At 41.9% G+C, this 19,906-nt stretch overlaps 1 protein-coding gene across 1 annotated transcript in view; it reads right to left on the bottom strand.

Annotated features, from left to right (window-relative positions):
- Positions 1-78: 78 nt before the first annotated feature.
- Positions 79-19,906, bottom strand: part of LOC135203569 (CCR4-NOT transcription complex subunit 1-like) — a 37,983-nt gene continuing 18,155 nt past the window's right edge. The window contains exons 8-13 of the mRNA XM_064233323.1: positions 13,522-13,912; positions 13,258-13,379; positions 12,809-12,984; positions 12,510-12,699; positions 579-863; positions 79-276 (exon numbers count right to left, since the gene is read on the bottom strand). Coding sequence (XP_064089393.1) covers positions 79-276; positions 579-863; positions 12,510-12,699; positions 12,809-12,984; positions 13,258-13,379; positions 13,522-13,912 — 1,362 coding nt within the window. The remainder of the gene's footprint in view (positions 277-578; positions 864-12,509; positions 12,700-12,808; positions 12,985-13,257; positions 13,380-13,521; positions 13,913-19,906) is intronic.

Here is a 19,906-nt window from a genome sequence, read left to right as displayed (position 1 = left end):
GCTACTTATAAGAAGTTCAGGCAATTTCATTAAATATCAATCTGCAGAAGCGCCAATGAATCAAGTTTTTTTAGAGATTCAAAATAGCCAATATGAACAATTACCAACAATAAAATATCTAGGCTGGAAGTTTACCTTCTGAGGGAGATTCACTTGTGAAAGATTATTAAAAATGAAGGCAATCTTATCTTGAATATGTTCTGGTGGTGGCGTGATTTTTTCTTCTTTTTCTGTTGCTACGAGAAGAGTTTCGATATTTGTCGTCGTCATAGTAGGCTGTTGAGAAAATGGAAAAAGGACAATTAAAATCCAAATTCACAATGGAATAAGTACAGGATCAATATTGTTTTCATATGCTTTCAAAGAAAACTGTATCAAAAGACTAGAAATAGGGATAAAAAAAAGGGTCAAAAAGAAGTTCCCTGAACATGGGGAATCAGTCAAGGATTGAATTTTGGATAACCCATCAGTGAGTACTACATAATTGATTCAAAGGGTTAACAGCTACATCTGTTAATCAAAATATGTATAAACTTTCCAAGTTATACAAAAAAAATATTCAATTATAAATCACCAACCTTTCCTGAACCAACTGCCGCCGAAGCGCCTGTAATTGACTGAGGGCGGGTAACAGCAGAGGTGGTGGTAGTTGTAGTTGTTGCAGTCATTGTTTTAACAACAGATGTCACTACTGAGGTAACAGCTGACGAGGGAGGAACACCAACAGTGCTCACAGCTGCTGAAGCACTTGCAGTGGTTGAAGACGGTGCTGGAGTACTGGGAGACACATTCATGGATGGAGGTAATACAACACCCGAAGGACGAGAAGGCGGCTCTTGTGACTGAGTGCCATATTTGATATACTGCAATAAAAGAAAACAAGGCATAAAAGTCATGAAAAAAATTCATCCAGTTAGTATATTTCAAGTCTACTTTCATAAGATGACCTTGACAAGAATACTAAAAAAAATACTATTCCAGCAGTTTTCATCAATCAATGAGCCATGCATTCTGCTTCATAGCACCAGTGATACTTAGCATACAAAGAAAAATCTGTTCAATCCCAGACATGATTAGTGCCCAATTGGCAGAGATCACACAGTTCACAGCTTAATTAGTTGTGCTTATGCTCAAATTGGATTGACCTACGGACCACTTATGTAATATGCCCAACAGTTTACAAACCTGTGGTAAATTCACTGTCCCAATCTTAGGGAACAAATGCCACGATGACTTTAAAGCAAAATATACAAATTGATTTAACGAAATAACTAAAGTAACCTAGCATCTGCTTCAAATGGATATTGTAAAAGTATTAACACAGTGGGGTGGGAAGATGCTGGGTTACTTTAGCTATTTCGTTAAATCAATTTGCATACTGGAATATATCCTACAAATTCTAAATGATTCGGAGGCTGATTTTATATATGCAATGAATTTGACTTGCAGTTCATTCATGATAAAACTTTATGCCAACCATAAATCTCAACTGTTATTCTTACAAAACTCCACTGGATTTATGATGTCATGCTATTCTTTCTTCTGTGGGCCTTGTTCTTATCGAAGAGTGCTGCTACTTGTCCTAAAAATTTCGAGAAGTGCTGCTACTCATCCTATGAAACCTAAGTGTTTAATTAACAAATGATATTTTTATAGTAAAATGAAGTTTTATAAATATATTTACCAAGTAATTACTTGGCAAACGATTTACCTCACATGGCATCATAAAATTCATAAAAATTCACGAAGAAGCGCCCCAAGTGACTTGTTCTGCCAATGCGTGGGTGACAGGTCCCACCCACTGCAGGGACTCGTGAGCAACAATAGTCGATAGCATCATTCTGAATCCCACATTGCAAGGGGGGTGGGATGACTGGACTGAACTCAATGTACAAAGGAATGGTATTATTGAACTAGAGGAAAGGCTAACACTGGCTCAGTGTTTGTCGCTGGTTACCTGGCAAGAGAGCTACAGCGGGAGATGCTGCCTCTGGTAGTGCTTATCTTGACCTGTGGTGGCGTGGCAGAGCCAGGAATCGCCTTTACATCAGTGGAAGTCTTGCAGCGGGGCATCTACCCGACTGCTGACAAGACTCAAAATAAAAGTTTTATGCCCTTGCCTGGGCAAAGTACCAAAGTAACAAGACCAGAGAAAACAACCTGTCACCTTACATGTGTTACGCCAACTCAAATAAAGACACTAACCAACTGACCGACTGGTGGGTCTTCCAGGTACCAGGTAAACCCCAGGCTCCCCATAACTCAACATCCTTGTCACAAGGAAAAAGATACAAGAGAGTTCGTGTCCCTCCTATGCTTCCTCACCCAACACCATGCCAGCCACCACCAACAGCCCAAGGGTACTGCAATTTTCAAAGACTGTTTCTACATCTTTCAAATAATGTAACACAAATATTGACTTACACCTCCAAAAGGTTCACTGAAGTATCACAGAGAGAGACAAGTTATGTTTAAAGGAATGGAAGTGATTCCTCCTCTATCAAGGAATGAGCTTCAGACATCAGGTCCCTGATAAAGAACGAGACTGTTCTTTGAAAGTGGACGGAAGGAATTCTTGTCCCAACACCAGAGGTTACTTGAGGATCCCCTGATCTTCTCCATTTTCTCCAAGTAACACCTCGGTGCTGCTTTTCCTTCTTTGTCCGGAGGACCCAGGATACCTGTTCATTTCCTAATTCAAATTTTTAGCCTAGCCTAACTTTTTTTAACATGAATGTATAATCTACTCAACTGTACGCATTCTCCAATACCAGTATACTCCAGAAATCACCTTAGATTAACAGCAAAACAAGACTTACGACCCAAAAACACCTACCCGACAGAGCTCTCTCCTACCAACCAAACAGCACACGCACGTGTCTCCCTCTGCCCTGTGTTATTGTTTACATCCTACACACACCGCCGCCATCTTGTCTTCTATGACGTCACACCACCACTTAACCCTTAAACGTCAAAGCGGTATTTTAAAAATCATCTCCCGTATGCCGGTGGCGTTCGCGAGTGAGCACCGAAGCAGAAATTTATTTTTTTCAAAAAATCACAGCACGTTTAGTTTTCAAGATTAAGAGTTCATTTTTGGCTTCTTTTTTTTGTCATTGCCTCAAGTTTAGTATGCAACCATCAGAAATGAAAAAAATATCAATATCATATATAAATATTGGGATATATGACAGAGCGAAAAAAAATCATATATAATTGTATACAAATCCTGCCGTGAGCAAAACGGTTAAAGCTAGAGTTAATTTTTTTTTTGTATTGTACACTAAATTGCAATCATTTTGGTATATAACACATTGTAAAACAATCAAGGCAACACAGAGAAAATGTTATCACAAAATGATGAATGAATTCGTAACACGCGGACGTAAAAAAAAAAGCAGTTTTAAAAAATTCACCATAAATTGAAATGTTGTGCTAGAGACTCCCGTTTGTTGCAAAATGAAGGTAATTGATTGAATATTACTAGACTGGAAGTGTTGTAGCTTACAATTGCAGTTTTCGACCATTTCGGTCGAGTTAAAGTTGACTGAAGGTTGAATTTTTTTATTTATCGTTATTTATATGAAAATATTTCAAAACTGATAAAAGCTGCAAACATTACGACAATCGGACGAAAAAATTTATGATTTTTTCGGAAGGGTTACCGCGCGGACGTAAGGAAAAAGTTTATTTCATAAATTCACCATAAATCAAAATATTGTGCTAGAGACTTCCAATTAGTTGCAAATTAAAGGTAAATGATTGAATTTTACTAGAATGTAATAGTTTTACCTTACAATTGCGTTTTTTTACCATTTCGGTAGAGTCAAAGTTGACCGAAGGTTGAAATTTTGGCACTTATCGTTATTTATATGAAAATATTTCAAAATTGATAAAAGCTACAACCATGGGTTGTTTTTTGTTGTATTCTACATGAAATTGCACACATTTTCATATATAAAACTTTATGTAACTGCTAATTTAAAATGGTGCGAACATTACGACAATCGAACGATTACCGCGCGGACATAAGGAAAAAGTTTATTTCATAAATTCACCATAAATCAAAATATTGTGCTAGAGACTTCCAATTTGTTGCAAAATGAAGGTAAATGATTGAATATTACTAGAATATAAGAGTTTTAGCTTACAATTGCATTTTATTACCATTTTAGTAGAGTCAAAGTTGACCAAAGGTTAAAATTTTGGCACTTATCGTTATTTATATGAAAATATTTCAAAACTGATAAAAGCTACAACCATGAGTTGTTGTTTGTTGTATTCTAAATGAAATTGCGCACATTTTCATATATAATACCCCATGTAACAGCTAATATAAAATGGTGCAAAAATTATGTCAAAGTGACGAAATAATTTCTGAGATGTGTCGCTGATGCTTTTTAGTGCGAGAAGAAAGAAATTCGTGCTTGCGCGCCTGGGTAACGATTGTAAACAAAACAACGCCTTGTTCTGTGAGCTCCCAGCATCCCCCAAAGCGTGTGATTCAAAAGTTTTCACCTAGTAGGCCTATAACTATTTTTCCGCAAATTTGAAAAAAAAATTTTTTTTATATCGACGTACCATGCGTCCAATCGGCACCCAACAGACAATTTATATAGACGTTTAATACGTCCAATCGGCGTTAAAGGGTTAAATACATCAACAGACACCTAAACTCAACCATATGCTGTCCATACATAGGACACTCACCATATTTCGATAATGCATAAAATACCAATAACAATTATACAATATATAATCACACATATCTTTCTCCCTCCCCTCCGACTGTTTTCCTAAACCTAGTCCCCCCTCTTAATTTCCTTCATCTCCAACTCTTTACCCTCTACTTAATTTCTTATACTTTCCCCTGAAACTACTGCTTTAGTTAATACCTCAGCCACTTGCTCATTTCCTTTCATCCATCTCCCCTTTATTTCCCCAGATTCTATGGATTCCCTTATTGCTGCAATATCTATTTTTAATCTCTTACTACTTACACCAGTGCTCGATTTGATGGCGGTCATTAGTATTAACCAAAGCTTCTAAATTTCCCCCTCCTACTACCTCTTCCCACAAATGTTTGAAATATTTCAATCCTTCTATAGCCTCCCCAACACTCAGGGCTTCAGCCTCAATGGTGGATTTTGCCACTCCTGGATTTCCTAGACTTCCACCATATGGGACTTCTCTTCCCATCTGTCAAGGATATAATATAACCCAGTTGAGTATGGCCATCTTCTGTGTTTCCAAATGAAGCATCTGCATAGGCTTCCCAATAAATCTTTTCTTCTTCCATCTCACTTATTGTAACTTTGCCCATCATGCTCTTAGTTTTCTCACAATTTTAATAAGCTTCTTCATATCCTGAGTCGTTCCTTCTTTAAATGCTTTACTTAATTCGCTTACATCGTATTATATTTCTGGCATGGTACGTAGTGATACTCAATTCAGCTGCCTTACCACTGATCTAAACTCAGTTAACTCCTTTTGTTCTAGCACTCTATTACCCATATATCTTATAGAATTTATATACTGTCACAGATTAAGGGAAAATCTATTCTCCTGCTCTATTACTACTCTTATATACTTAAACCTTTTACTTTCTAGTTCTCCTACTTGCAATTTCCCAAATAGTTTCCTTTAAGAATCCTTCAGTTCCTCCGTAGCAAAAATCATCTACGTGTGTGTACAAAATGCCCACCTTGAAGCTCCTTCACTACTTTCACCACTTTACAATACCATGCTTTTCCTGCGTCCTTGAACACAGGACGGTTTTCTTCAACTTCCATAATCCCCTCCAACCATCTTCCCTAGGTGGCTTTAAATACACTTCTCTTTGTATCCTCGTCATCTTGTAAAAATGCAGTTTTGACATCCAATGTATAACAATTCCAATCTTTCACCTTTATTATGGTTAGACAGAATTTTAAAATTTCAGCATTGCATATGGGAGCGTCCTTTTCCCACTCTGCCATCTCTTCTTCTAACCCTCTAGCTACCAATCTTGCTTTACATATCCTTTCCCCCCCGCCTTTTATCTTTTCAGTTACTATCCATCTTCTATATATAGCTTTTTGTCCATCATTATTTACCTCCTCATATGCCTGGTTATCTCTCCCACTTTGAAATTCTTTTTCTTTAGCTTCCATTACGCTTCTATTTTCAAATCCCAGCAACACCACCTCTTCATCTTCAATTTTTTCTACCCGACTATAATCCTTCAAGTTAACACACCCTTTGTCACCTGACTGCGAGTCTTGTACATTGTACGAATCAGCCCATGCTTTGCTTGATCTTTTTCCTGCAAGACTTACTATAGTCCTGTATCGTTGTTTATAGCTCTAACTTTATTTTCCTTTCTGAATTTTGGTATCTCTTCCATTAACTCGCCTTCTACTGACTCAATTTCCCCGGCATCTTCCACTGTTTCCTCTACCACATGTCTTTCTAGTCTCTTCTGTGTCTGCATTCCTTCTCCCGCCTACTATTATCTCCTCTCCTTCCTGCCACTCTACATTCCCTTCATTTGGGCCATCTGATCTACCTTTCACACCCTAGGATTTATCTATTCTAGCTGATATCTCTTCTGTACCTGGTGATCATCTTTGAATCCTAGTCACATGTATCCTAGCTACTTCTCTTGAAGAATCCCCATGTTTAACTACTATTGTTTTCCCCAATACTCCCATTACTCTTCAAATTTATGTTCTCTGATGTTTTTGTTTAACTATTCTTATTTATGTTCTCTGATGTTTTAGTTTAACTCTATTCTTATTTTATTACATTACTCATTTTTTATAAATGCTTTTCTGGCCTTGTGCATTGCATTCAATGTGTCCATTACCATACCCTCTTCCATCCCTTTCTCTCTGCTTGCAGGACTTGGAACTTTCTTCTCCCATTAGGTTAGGCAGTGAGGGGTTTTTTCCAAATACTGATTGGTTGGGAGAGAAACCTCCATTATTCATTGAGCAGTTCCTAGCACTCACTACCTATTTCAATGCTATGGACCAATCTACTTCCTCCTCCTCCTCCATCTTTCTTACATTTCTCTTGATCATGCCTACGGTCTTTTCACATAATCCGTTGCTCCACGGAGATTCCGATGCTGTGGCCAATACTTTAATATTCCATCTTTCTGCCATCCTCCTTACTTTTTCATTTTGAAATTCTCCCCCATTGTCTGACAATATTTTGGAGGGCGCTCCAAATTTAGCAAACCAGCACTCAAAAAGTGTCTTAATTATAGTTTCTGGTTTCTTATCTTTTATTCAACAAACCTGACAATACCTCATTGCCACATCCACTATAACCAATAACTTTCTTCTAACTCTCCCACATCCATCGCTACAGCTTCATTAAACGTTTTACTCCAAGAAAAGCCTACGATTAGTTTGGCAGGATTTCTTTTGTATCTTTTACATACCTCACAATTTTCAATCTGGTCCGTTAGTAAGTTTCTTATTTCCTCTTTTTCTTTTTCGATTAACCCATTACTCCGTTGTGCTTCCTCTGTTAGCTTCCATATTTTATCTCCACTTCCATGACCAAACTGTAATTGTCATTTCTTCATTGTGTTCTTAATTTCCGTCAGATTCTTTCCCTTCCAACCCCCCCGTAATAATTAGTACCTGTTCGTCTTAACTCTACTTTCATTCCCCCTAATACTTCTATTATGACAATTTTCTTTCAAATTTAGGGTCATACCCATTTTGCTCATGGTTTCCTTACCTATTAGCCAGGGTATATCACCCTGCAGAATTTGTCTTCAAATAAACTTCTTGTTTTATAGTATCACAGGTATTTCTATTAGTCCTTTCGACTTATAAGATGTCTCACCAAAATTAAACATTTTATTAGACTCTGTCCTAGTGTCCCTCATTCTCCTCAACTCTTCCCGACTCAAATCCATGACAATGCGTGCTAGTCACAATTCTCTGCAAACTGTCGATTTACAGTGTCTAAAATTGCATCAACCACCTTCCACGACTCTTCCACTATTTTATTAACTTCTACATAAACCTCCTCTTTTTCTGTCCAAGTTTCTGTTTTCAGCTTATTTTCTTCTAGTTTTGTTTCAGTTTTCTTCCTTTTATGAAAATTCTGAGGACAATCCCTAGCCCAATACCATTCCGAGCTGCATATTGCACATACTGTTACCTTCCCTCCCTTCTTTGCTTTATAGGATTTCTTCCACCTCTACCTCAGTTCCATCTTCCTTGATATCTCTGGTTTTCCCTCCCTCTCCCAGAACTCGCACTGCCTTCTAACGACCCCCACCACTCCTGTTCCTCTTTAGTCCCTAATCCCTCAAATAGTCTTTTCATTGTTTGCGACACTGTTTCTTACTTTAACTTTTCTTGCCCACAAGCCGATAATACCATTTGTTTTTTTTATTTTCCGTGAGATTTGCTTGCTCTATTACATTATAACCCTTGACTTCCCCTTCAAGCACACCTTTCCTCATTGCTCTTTCACACTCGGATGCTGCCTTCTTGTAACTAATTAAATAGTCCGCCATCTTTTCACTAGATTCTCTTCTTATTGGAATGTATTTTTTTTTCTGCCATAATTCTCCATTACCGAGTCTTTTAGATAGGCTTTATCTAGTTTGTCTAGGATTATCTTTGGACCCTCTGTACCCGTGAGTTTATCTCTATCTAATCCTTCCACTAGTTCTCAGGCTTTCCCTTTTAAGCTCATTCTTATTTTTATTGCTGGGTATTTTGTATTTTCTCCATACAACAATAGCCACTCTTCAACTTGACCTTTCCATTCTTTGTACTCTTCTTCTATCCCGCTAAACCTCGGACATTCCCTTCTTGATCTAGTCTCCCTTTGTTCACTGTTGGATCCAGGCATCTTTGAACAACCATGCTCCACTACCAGTTTGAATTTTAGCCTGGCCTAACGTTCTTTACACAAATGTATAATCTACCCACCTATACGTGTTCTCCAATACCAGTATACTCCAGAAATCACCTTAGATTAACAGCACAACAAGACTTACAACCCAAAAACTCCTACCCAACAGAGCTCTCTCTCTCTCCTACCAACCATACAGCACACGCACCTGTCTCCTACCCCATGTTATTGTTTACATCCTACAGATGCCGCCGCCATCTCGTCGTCTATGATGTCACAACACAACTTAAATACATCAACAGACACCTTCTAAAATCAACCATATGCTGTCCATACATAGGATATATATAGGATATGCATAAAATACCAATAACAATTATAAAATATATAATCACCTCATACAAACTGAACGGGGCCATGGCTTATTAGGATCCTCATTCTTAGCTAAGAAGCCCACGGTAAAGGAGCTGACCGCATCGCCCTGCGGGAATCCGACTCTTTTATCGATAGCGCGTAGCTCACTCGCACATTTAGCCGTAACTAACGCTACTAATAGGTTCTAGAAAACCAATTTTGACTTCATCTGCATGGAGGTGTCAAAAAAAAATTTCAACAGGTTATGAAGATCTTGATTAGTAGAAATGTCCAGATTACGATGTTTAAACACCGAAGAAACATGGCTCAGTAACCTTTAATCGTGGAAGATGTAAGGTTCTCCCAAAACTTGAGGAGCTGGCTCCGACTGGGGTACAAGGGACTGCTTGCTCACTTCTTTGTGTGAGATTTGGTGGTGGAGTGCTTCTTGATAGACTTCTAATGGAAATGCGGGTTGGAGCGGGTTCTTGAATGAGATTGTGCTCTCTTCACGCTAAAGGGGTGTTGCTGGAGCGGAAAGACGAACTTCAGACAAAAGAACACAAAGAAGCCTTGGCACAAGATGATTGAGTCAGCAGGTCCTGTCTCTACTTCTTCTGCAGGTCTGCAGCTATCTGCTCTACCATGGCTTGCAGGAAGAGATGAGAAGGGTCCAGGGGAGCAAAAAGCAAAGCCGCCTTCTGCGTGGCCATGACTCCTCCTGTCAAAGGTCCCTGTTCTTCAGCAGTCTAAAGGTGAAGGGAGACGCAACCTCCAATGCGCAGTCATGGACAGCCTTATCTGTGTACAAAAGCATGCTCAGAAGGTCTTATCGAAACACAGTCAACCGTCTCTGTGGCGTTCTCAATCTTCTTGACGGAAGGGTGTTGTAAGAGTCCTTATGTTGCTTGATTGGCACTGGGAGCTGCATCCCACACATGCCTCTTCAAGGGTCTAGAGGCGTTACTGTGGCGTCTAAGATACCCGAGATCAGACTCCAAGTCAGGATTTGATGACAAGCGGCACACATCCACAGACATGCCGTTCCAATGGCAGTTGGTCGTGTCCTGAGGCTTAACAACAGGACCGACGGAGGGGGCAGTAGCCCGGGGGCAATCCCCATCAGCCTCCCTTGGACTTCCAGTAGGTCTTCTCCCAGTAGCAGGGGAGCGGGACAGTGACCTCCTTCTAGGAGAGCCGACGGGATGGGCAACCACCTCCACTGACACTACACTTTGCACTTGATCACCACTCACTCTTTCAACCTTATCCATAAGGCCCCTAATGGACGCTCCCAACACCGCAACGTTCTTTAAAATTAGGTTAAACTTTGCATCAAATTTATTGGTAATCGTACAGTCGAGACTGCCAATGGCATCAGGTTCGGAAGCATGGGAACTGAGCATTGGAGTGGGAGGAGGGAGAGGAGGGCTGAGGATAGGAGAACGATTATTCCTGGGAGTAGAAGGAAGAGGCAGACCGGAGTCTGTCTTAGGCCTACGGGAAGTCCCTACTAACAGGCCCTATTTTCAGCTCTAGCGGCCGCCTTCCTAATCCTATTTTTCTCCAACCTATTTAGGTGGGACTCTAACAACTTCTACCTACTCTCAACCCACTCCTTACACTCATCACATATATGCTCTCGTGCACACCTGACCTCTGCACTTGCTGCACCGCATGTGTGCATCATAGTATAATTTACCAGTCTAGTCTTGCAGCCTTTGCTGCAACAGCCAAGACTGTAAGTACTAAAGTCAGACATACTATTACTCTAATCTAAGAGAAGAGAACGAACTAACGATGAAAAAGCCAAAATAATACAACAGCCGTAGGAAAAAACTAAGGCGAGTACATCACCGACTTCAGCGCAACGAGAAAGCAGTAAACATGTACATGAACTTAGGAAGCGTTAGACGACATCTTGTCAGCTGCGCGGCACAAGAAGAATGACGCTATCGGATAATGTCGCTTTTGAGTTCCCGCTGCGGTGGGCGGGACCTGTCACCCACGCAATGCAAGTCATTTGTGCACAAATTTTTATGGGTTTTAGAATGCCGTGCGAGGCTAATCGTTAGCTTAGTAATTACTTGGTAAGTTACTTTTATAGAAATGTTTTTTCTGTAATGCCATTCTTGATGATTATTGTCAGTGCAGTTTTATCTTGCATTCTCATTTTCCTTATGTAATACTTGGAGAGTTATCTGCTTTTTGTTACTTTTTGGCTGGTTACTGTCTGTCGTCATTGTGGCATTACTATGAATAGCATACAGCCCTTTGTTTTCCGTGATTTTTGCAGTTTTTTTCACTTTTGCTAAATAATTTTTATTAAAGTTCAGTGGTCATATGATTTCAATTGTTCTATCAATTTCATGTTCATGTAATTCTAATTTGGGAGTTTTTCTCACACCCAGTATAACAGGCTTAATGTTTGCCCCTACCACGTAACCGTCCAATTTTGTTCCGTCTGCTGTGTTCTGCCAATTACTTTTAATATTAAATGAACTTACAAAAGGTTATGTCCCATGTTTATCCGGCTCCATCCACTAAAGACTTTGTTCGAATCTCACACAAGGCAAAAGAGATCTGGACCCCTCTCATCTTCCCTGCCAAGTCTAGCATGGAGTTCTCTTCCATTCTTTGAAGCTGGCTCCTAGTGTTGTCAGAACACCATTGGCAAGATTTACTCCAAGATGTTACTCAACAAACCATGTACATTCTTGGACCTATCATTAAGGCAGGTTATATACTGGTCATGGAAGTACCATGAATCATTAATATTCCTCAAGATTCATCATCATTTATCTAGCCCACTGGAGGCCAGTATATCCTTTAATACCAACTGTTATGTCTTCTTTTGCTTGGTGAATATACTCATGGATTCATCTTCTTTAGCAAATGCACTACTTATGGCACAACCAATTATTCATGAAATTTGGACACCTCATTTCTGGGAATGGATTTCTAACAGATATCTCTTTCATATAATGGGTTCCTGTGCTTCATCCTTTCCCATAAATTGTGAATCAGGCTATTTAGTAACAAACTATGGTTTTTGCAATAAACCAATGATAAAACTGCCTCTTAAGATGAAGGATAAAAGAACCAATGGCATAGCATCATGGACCCAGTGGAGATAGCAAGACATACATTTAGATAAAACTTTTTTACCTACCCACAACATAAAAACCCCTCACTCAATGTATTCAACTGCCCAGCAACAAAACTGCAAAAATAAATCCCTAAAAGAATCTCATGACTGAGTTACGTATCAAACTAAAAAACCATACCTCTATAAGATGCGGTGGGAATTCATTGAAGTGCGGTATTGCCATCAAATGCTGACAGTATCGTGGATACTCTTTAAGACGGCTTCGATACTTATCTAAAGCAACTATACCAAAATAATACATTTTTGATCCATGTGGTTTATGGAGGGCTTCCATTACAAAGCGAAGGGCAACACCCAAGGCCATGTACCTAGAAAATAAGTGATGTTAAATTCAGAACAAGAATTGAACACTTCACAGCTTACAATTTCATATAACCAAAACTACATGGATTTAAAAATACAAACTGAATTACTCACTCTACTAAGCCTTGTTCAATAATGCCCCCAAAAAGTCGTGCTGTAGTAAAAAGTTCTTTGTCTGGGTACGTAGGAAAAAACTTGTACTCTTCAAATAAGTTTCGAAGCATACATGAGTATACTTCTCGCTCTCTCTTATTAGAGGAATCATGAAACTTTTTCAGCATTTCCAATACCTGTAATAAGAATTGGATGCAAATCACATTAATACCTTAATTTGCAATAACTGAAATCTGCATCCCAAGAGTAAAAAAACAAGAACCAGTTTAAATTCATATTTGGGATAAAAAAAAAAAAATTTTAAATGACGGAACCTGTGACTCGACAAAACCTTCATTGAAAGTAATAGTCTTGGCTACTTATGCAACAACCCCAATCTCACATTTTTCATAACCAAATCCAATAGGTTAAAAATCAAATCTATAGTGTGAAGATCTTCACGATTTTACCTCCTCAATGGATAAGGTGGGATGAGGAGGATGGTTGTAAATACGCTGGAAGTAACTATTCGCTTCATCTTCAACTTCTTTGGTAACAAGTGCAGGCATGTCAAAGATCTGAGTAATGTCCACTGAAAAAAAAAAAAAAATAAAAAAATTGATAAAAAAATTAAAGAAATTTCTGTAAAGTAAAGAATTGTCTACATTCCGTAAAAATATTTCTTAAACAAAAAAACAAATTTCAAAATCTACAACAAACACTGTGAAACTTACTTTGCCTCATAGGTGCATTAGTAGGCTGCACAGACTGCGACCTGAGTGTTGACGGGATTATTGATGACGTAGGGAGTGCTGGGAGTTGCGACCCTACTGGTGGAGGTAGGGTAGGAGGCATCTGCAAGGCAGGTAATCCAATGGCTGATGCAATGGATGACAAAGGTGACTGTGATGTCCCAGGTGCTGATAAAGGTCCTAGTGGACGTCCTGGAGATCCTGGTGCTGTCCCCAGTGATCCACTCAAAGGCACTGCAGTCGAGGAAGGAGCTGGAAACATGGTCGAAGAGGCTCCACCAGTAGCGCCAATGCTAAGGTTACCCAAATTGGAAGCAATACCCCCAAGAGTACCTTCACCAGCCTGGGCCGATGCCCCACCAGGAAATCCAATCTAGAAGAAAGAAATAAAAAATTCTACAAACCAGTTTATAAATAAAACTCACAAAAAATGATATTGTCATGATACAATAAAGTTTTGTACATACTTACCTGACAGATATATACTTAGCTATAGACTCCGTCGTCCCCGACAGAATTTCAAATTTCGCGGCACACGCTACCGGTAGGTCAGGTGATCTACCGCCCTGCCCTGGGTGGCAGGACTAGGAACCATTCCCGTTTTCTAATCAGAATTCTTCTCTTCCACCTGTCTCCTGCGGGGAGGCTGGGTGGGCCATTAATCGTATATATCTGTCAGGTAAGTATGTATAAAACTTTACTGTATCATGACAATATCATTTTTATACATTCAACTTCCCTGCCAGATATATACTTAGCTGATTAGCACCCATTGGTGGTGGGTAAGAGACAGCTAACTACTGAAATAGACAGTAGTTAGCTGTCTATTTCAGTAGTTTCAGTTGGTTCCTACCTTATTAGGCTGAAGACTTCGCGGCTACTGCCTAGGAGTCTGCTTAGCCTCAAGAGCCTCAGCGAGATATTGATCTATGGCTAAGAGTTCTTGTGGGTCTGCCAATGGGGTCTTATCCACTTACTCGGCAGAGCCTAAAGGCCTTTGTCATTGGGTGCTATTCCACTAACATGACAATACACCTTGTTCAAGGAGCACAAAACCGATCCCGATCACCTGATCCTAACATCCAGGTTAGTTCTAAGATTGCAAGGAGTTATCCCCGAACTCCTTACAAACACCCGAAAACTCGAAACATAATTACACGTTCATTTATAACAAAATATACAAAAAAAAAAATTTTTTTACCCCCCTACTAGCCATACATACCCTTGATCCCCTACCAGCAATGACACTATGCGCCCGTGCGACATCAGTGAGCTTGCTAATAGAAAACCAAGCACATATCTGACAAGAGGGTTTATGTACGTAAACTATAAAATATTTTAAGGATCAGTCTTTGCTCCAAGACCCAGAACTGTATCTGCTGATACAAATGGACCTAGAGAGAAGCACTTCTCATAAGTCACTTTCACATCCTTCAGGTAATGAGACGCAAACACTGAATTGCACCTCCAATAAGTAGTCTCAATGATATTTCTGAGACATATTCTTTTGGAACGCCAGGGACGTTGCTACTGCCTCACCTCATGGGTCTTAACCTTTAGAAGACGAAGGATTCCTCCGAGCAGTTCTTGTGTGCATCAGTAATCACGCTTCTCACAAAGAAGGCCAAGGCGTTTTTTGGACACGAGTCTTTTGGGGTTCTTCACAGCACACCAAAGACCTTGTTGACATCCTCCCATCTGTTTGTTTCTTTCTCTCTAAATAAAATTTAAGAGCTCTCACTGGACAGAGAGAGCTCTCTGTCTCTCTGCCTACGAGATTAGATAGGCCTTTTACCTCAAAGCTTCTGGGCCAAGGTTTTGATGGGTTCTCGTTTTTCGCCAGAAACAATGTCTGGAACGAGCAGATAGCCGCATCTCCTTTGAATCCCACTGTGGAGTCCAGAGCGTGCAATTCGCTCGTCCTCTTGGCTGTAGCGAGAGACAACAGGAATAAGCATTTCCTAGTGACGTCGCAGAAGGAAGCCAGATGTAGAGGCTCGAATTTATCTGAGGTAAGGAATTTCAGAACCACGTCCAGATTCCAACTAGGCGTTCTAGGAGCTGCTGATTTTGAAGTTTCAAAGGACCGAATCAAATCATGTAGATCCTTGTTCTCTGCAATTTCTAGCCCTCGATTCCTGAATACTGAAGACAGCATGCTTCTGTATCCTTTTGATCGTTGACACGGAAAGGTGCGATTCCTCTCTCAGAAAGAGGAGGAAATCGGCAATGTTAACTATAGAGGTACTGGAGGAGGACAGCTTCTGACTCTTACACCACCTCCTAAAGACTTCCCACTTCGATTGGTATACTCTTCTCGTCGAAGATCTGCGGGCTCGAGCGATAGCGCCTGCAGCCTTGCGAGAAAAACCCCTCGCTCTGACAAGTCTTTCGATAGTTCGAAAGGCAGTCAGCGCGAGACCTGGGAGGTTGTGATGAAACCTCTCGAAGTGGGGTTGTCTGAGTAGATCTGCTCTGCTTGGAAGAGATCTGGGGAAGTCCACTATCCACTCCAGTACCTCCGTGAACCATTCTTGGGCTGGCCAAAATGGGGCTATTAGGGTCAACTTCGTGCTCTTTGAAGCTACGAATTTCCTGAGTACTTCCCCCAGGATCTTGAACGGGGGAAAGGCGTAGGCGTCTAAGCCCGACCAATCCAGGAGAAACGCGTCTATTACAAAGGCTCTTGGATCTTCCACTAGAGAGCAAAAGATCTCTACTCTTTTGGAGAGGAACGTCGCAAACAGGTCTATGTGAGGTCTCCCCCACAGGGACCAAAGACTTCGGCACACTTCTGCGTGTAGAGTCCACTCTGTGGGAAGGACCTGATTCCTCCTGCTTAGTCTGTCTGCTCTCACATTTTTTATCCCTTGCACAAATCTTGTGAGGAGAGTTATGCCTCTTTCCTCTCTCCAGGTTAACAGGTCTTTTGTTAACTGATAGAGGGAGAAAGAGTGCGTCCCTCCTTGCTTGCGTATGTAAGCCAGAGCCGTGGTGTTGTCCGAGTTTATCTGTATCACCCCGCCTCTGACTATCTCCTCGAAGAACCTTAAGGCTAGGTGTATGGCCACTAGTTCTTTGCAATTGATGTGCCAGGACACCTGTTCCTTTGTCCAGGTGCCTGACACCTCCCTTGCTCCTAGCGTCGCTCCCCATTCCCGCCTCCGAAGCGTCGGAAAATAACACTTGGTCTGGGTTCTGCAGGGCAAGCGACACGCCTTCGTTCTTCTGAAGAGGAAGGATCCACCACTTCAAGTGATTTTTTATCTCTTGTGGAATCGGGAAGGTGTCTGAGAGTTGTCCCGTCTTCCAACTCCACACCCCTTTCAGGAAAAACTGAAGAGGGCGAAGGTGAAGCCTCCCCAGAGAGAAGAACTTTTCTAGCGAGGACAGAGTCCCTAAAAGGCTCAGATAATCCCTCGCTGAACTGCTCTCTCTCTCTAAGAAGCTCGAGATTCTCGACAAACCTCGAGTGATTCTCTCTCGCGAAGGAAATACCCGAAAACCCCGAGAATCCATCTGAATCCCCAGATAGACCAAGTTCTGGCTGGGGATCAGTTGCGACTTCTCGAGGTTCACGAGTAATCCCAGCAATTCTATCATCTTTCTTGTTATTAATAAGTCCTCCAAGCACTGAATCTCCGACTTGGCCCTGATCAGCCAGTCGTCTAAGTAGAGGGAGATGTTTATTCCCTCTAGGTGAAGCCATCTCGCTACATTCGCCATCAGGTTGGCGGGAAGACTGTGGAGCTGTAGACAGGCCGAAACACAGAGCCCTGAATTGAAAAATCTTGCCTCCTATCATAAATCGAAGATATTTCTTTGACAAGTGGTGAATGGGAACGTGGAAATATGCATCTTGCAAGTCCAGAGAGACCATCCAATCTCCTGGACGAAGAGCTGACATTACTGAGGCGGACGTTTCCATACGGAACTTCTTTTTCTGAACAAAGCGGTTCAGAGCGCTTACGTCCAGTACTGGTCTCCACCCCCCCGATGCCTTTGGTACTAGAAATAGGCGAAATAGGCGATTGTAAAATCCCGGGGTGTGTGGATCCTGCACAAGTTCGATGGCCTCCTTTTCCCACATTTGCTCTACCATTTGAATGAGAGTCTTTCTCATCACAGGGTCTCTGTACCTCGCTGACAGTTCTCGAGGCGTAGAGGTTAGGGGAGGACTGTCCTCGAAGGGGATTACGTATCCTTTCATTAGGACTGAAACTGACCAAGGGTCGGCTCCCCATTTTGCCCAGGCTCCTGCAAAGTTCAGGAGTCTGGCGCCTACTGGTGCTTGGAGGATCATCAAGTCATTTTGTCTTCTTGAAAGGTCTGAAGGAAGACCTTCCTCTCTTATCAGAGCTCTTCTTTCTGGAAGGGGGACGAGCCGCTGCACCTCCACGAAAGGGCTGCTGAGGAGGACGAGAGTCCTTTTTATTCGTAGACACTACAGGACGACTCTTCTTGGATGTTTGTACAAGTAGGTCTTGTGTCACCTTCTCAGTTAGCGAGCGAGATATATCCTTCACTAACTGAGAAGGAAACAGATGATCTGACAGGGGCGAACAATAACGCTGTCCTCTGGCTCGGAGAAACCGCTTTGGATAAATGGGATCCATAAACTGATCTCTTCTTCAGAAGCCCAGCACCAAATAGGGAAGCAACTTCTCCCGAACCGTCTTGTACTGCCTTGTCCATGCAAGACAAGGACGCTATGCGGAGAATCTCTGGGTTCTTAAGAAACTTCGGGTCTTTAGACTTATTAGCCAGAACTCCGAGAGACCAATCCAGAAAATTGAACACCTCTAAAGTGACGAAAAGTCCCTTTAGAAAGTGGTTCAACTCTGAAATGCTCCACGTAGATCTGACCGATCCTAAAGAGTGACGTCTGGAGGCATCCACTAGATTGGCAAAGTCCGCATCTACCGATGCAGGAAGAGAAAGACCCATAGTCTCTCCTGTCCCGTACCAAATACCTCTCTTTCCATGGAGCTTGGAAGGAGGCATGCAGAATACTGTCTTTCCCAACTCTTTCTTAGTGCCCATCCAAGAATCCAAAGATTGGAGGGCTTCTTCATGGAAATCGCAGGGTTCATTTTCAGAAAGGCGAGGATTTCACAGTAGCCGAACTCGAAAAGAGAGAACGAGGAGAAGGAGGAGCCGCTGGACTAAGAGTCTCTCCAAACTCTTGTAGTAACAAGGAGGCTAAGATCTTATAGTTTGAGTCTCCTTCATTTGTAGGAAGCTCGTCATCAGACAACTCGTCCAAACCCCGATCCAACGAAGGAGAAAGCTCTCGTTTGGAGGAAGAGTCTTTCCAAGACCTCCTACGATCTGAAGGAGAGGAGCTTCTGTTTGGAGAAGAGTCATAAATTCCAGATATGAGTCTATTCGTATCTTGCCTCATGGAAGAACTCAGACTCCTGCCTCCTGCCTCTTGCCTGGGTGACTCCTCACTCCTGGCTCTTGGCTCCTGCCTGCTGGGAGACTCTTCGCTCCTGGCTCTTGGCTCCTGCCTGCTGGGAGACTCCTCACTCCTGGCCGGTGCCAGACGCCTGATCGGCTCCCTCCGTGAGGTTGACTCCACGTTCTTACTAGGAGCCTCACCTCGAGTAGGAGCATCGATCCTGGCGGCAGGTACCTCCACACATCTGGAGGACCTTTTGATAGGAAGGGAAGTGTCTTTCCTTCTAGGAGGCTCCTTAGAAAGCACTCCTACTAAAGACGATATCTGCGCCTGCATGGAAACCAGAAACCTCTTAGTAACCTCCTCTTTATCCTCTTCGGGAGGAGGAGGAGAAGGAGGAGGGGAGGAGTCCATGGGCTCCACCTCCTGACTCCTTCTAACTCTGGGTGACAGAATGGCTCTTTTTGCCTTCTTAACTCCCGAAGGACACTCCTCAGGGAAGTTTTCCGGGCTCGAGTCAATAGTCGGAGCCTTCCAACTCCTCTTCAGTGGTCGCGAGCGATCCGAATCCCTCCAATCACGTCTAAGAGACGAAGATCCCGACGAAGAAAAACAATCACGCAGGACACTTACAATAGCGATCCCTGGCAGTCTGAGGTGTCACAGAAACCGCCGAAGGGACACCTGATCGGTGGGGATTCTCCACACCTCCTTTCGGTTTTGACATTCCTTCTCCTCTGGGCATGTGAGCTTGGAAGAGGTCTAGACCTACGAGCGTTGCGGAGCCGACCAGATGCCCCCTCCACTACACTGGGGGGGACACACATCACTGTCCACTGAAAAATCACTAGCCTTACCTTGCAGGGCAGCCATTTTGTTTTCCATTAACTTGAAGGCCGCTTTTAGATCCGCAAGTTCTTTCGCTGAATCTACAGGTTCTGCAATAGGAGAAGGGGCTGAAAA

The sequence above is a fragment of the Macrobrachium nipponense genome, chromosome 24 (assembly GCF_015104395.2).
Source record: "Macrobrachium nipponense isolate FS-2020 chromosome 24, ASM1510439v2, whole genome shotgun sequence".
NCBI lineage: Eukaryota > Metazoa > Arthropoda > Malacostraca > Decapoda > Palaemonidae > Macrobrachium > Macrobrachium nipponense.
Note: the sequence above shows the minus strand (reverse complement) of the source record. Positions and strands in the feature narration are given on the sequence as shown.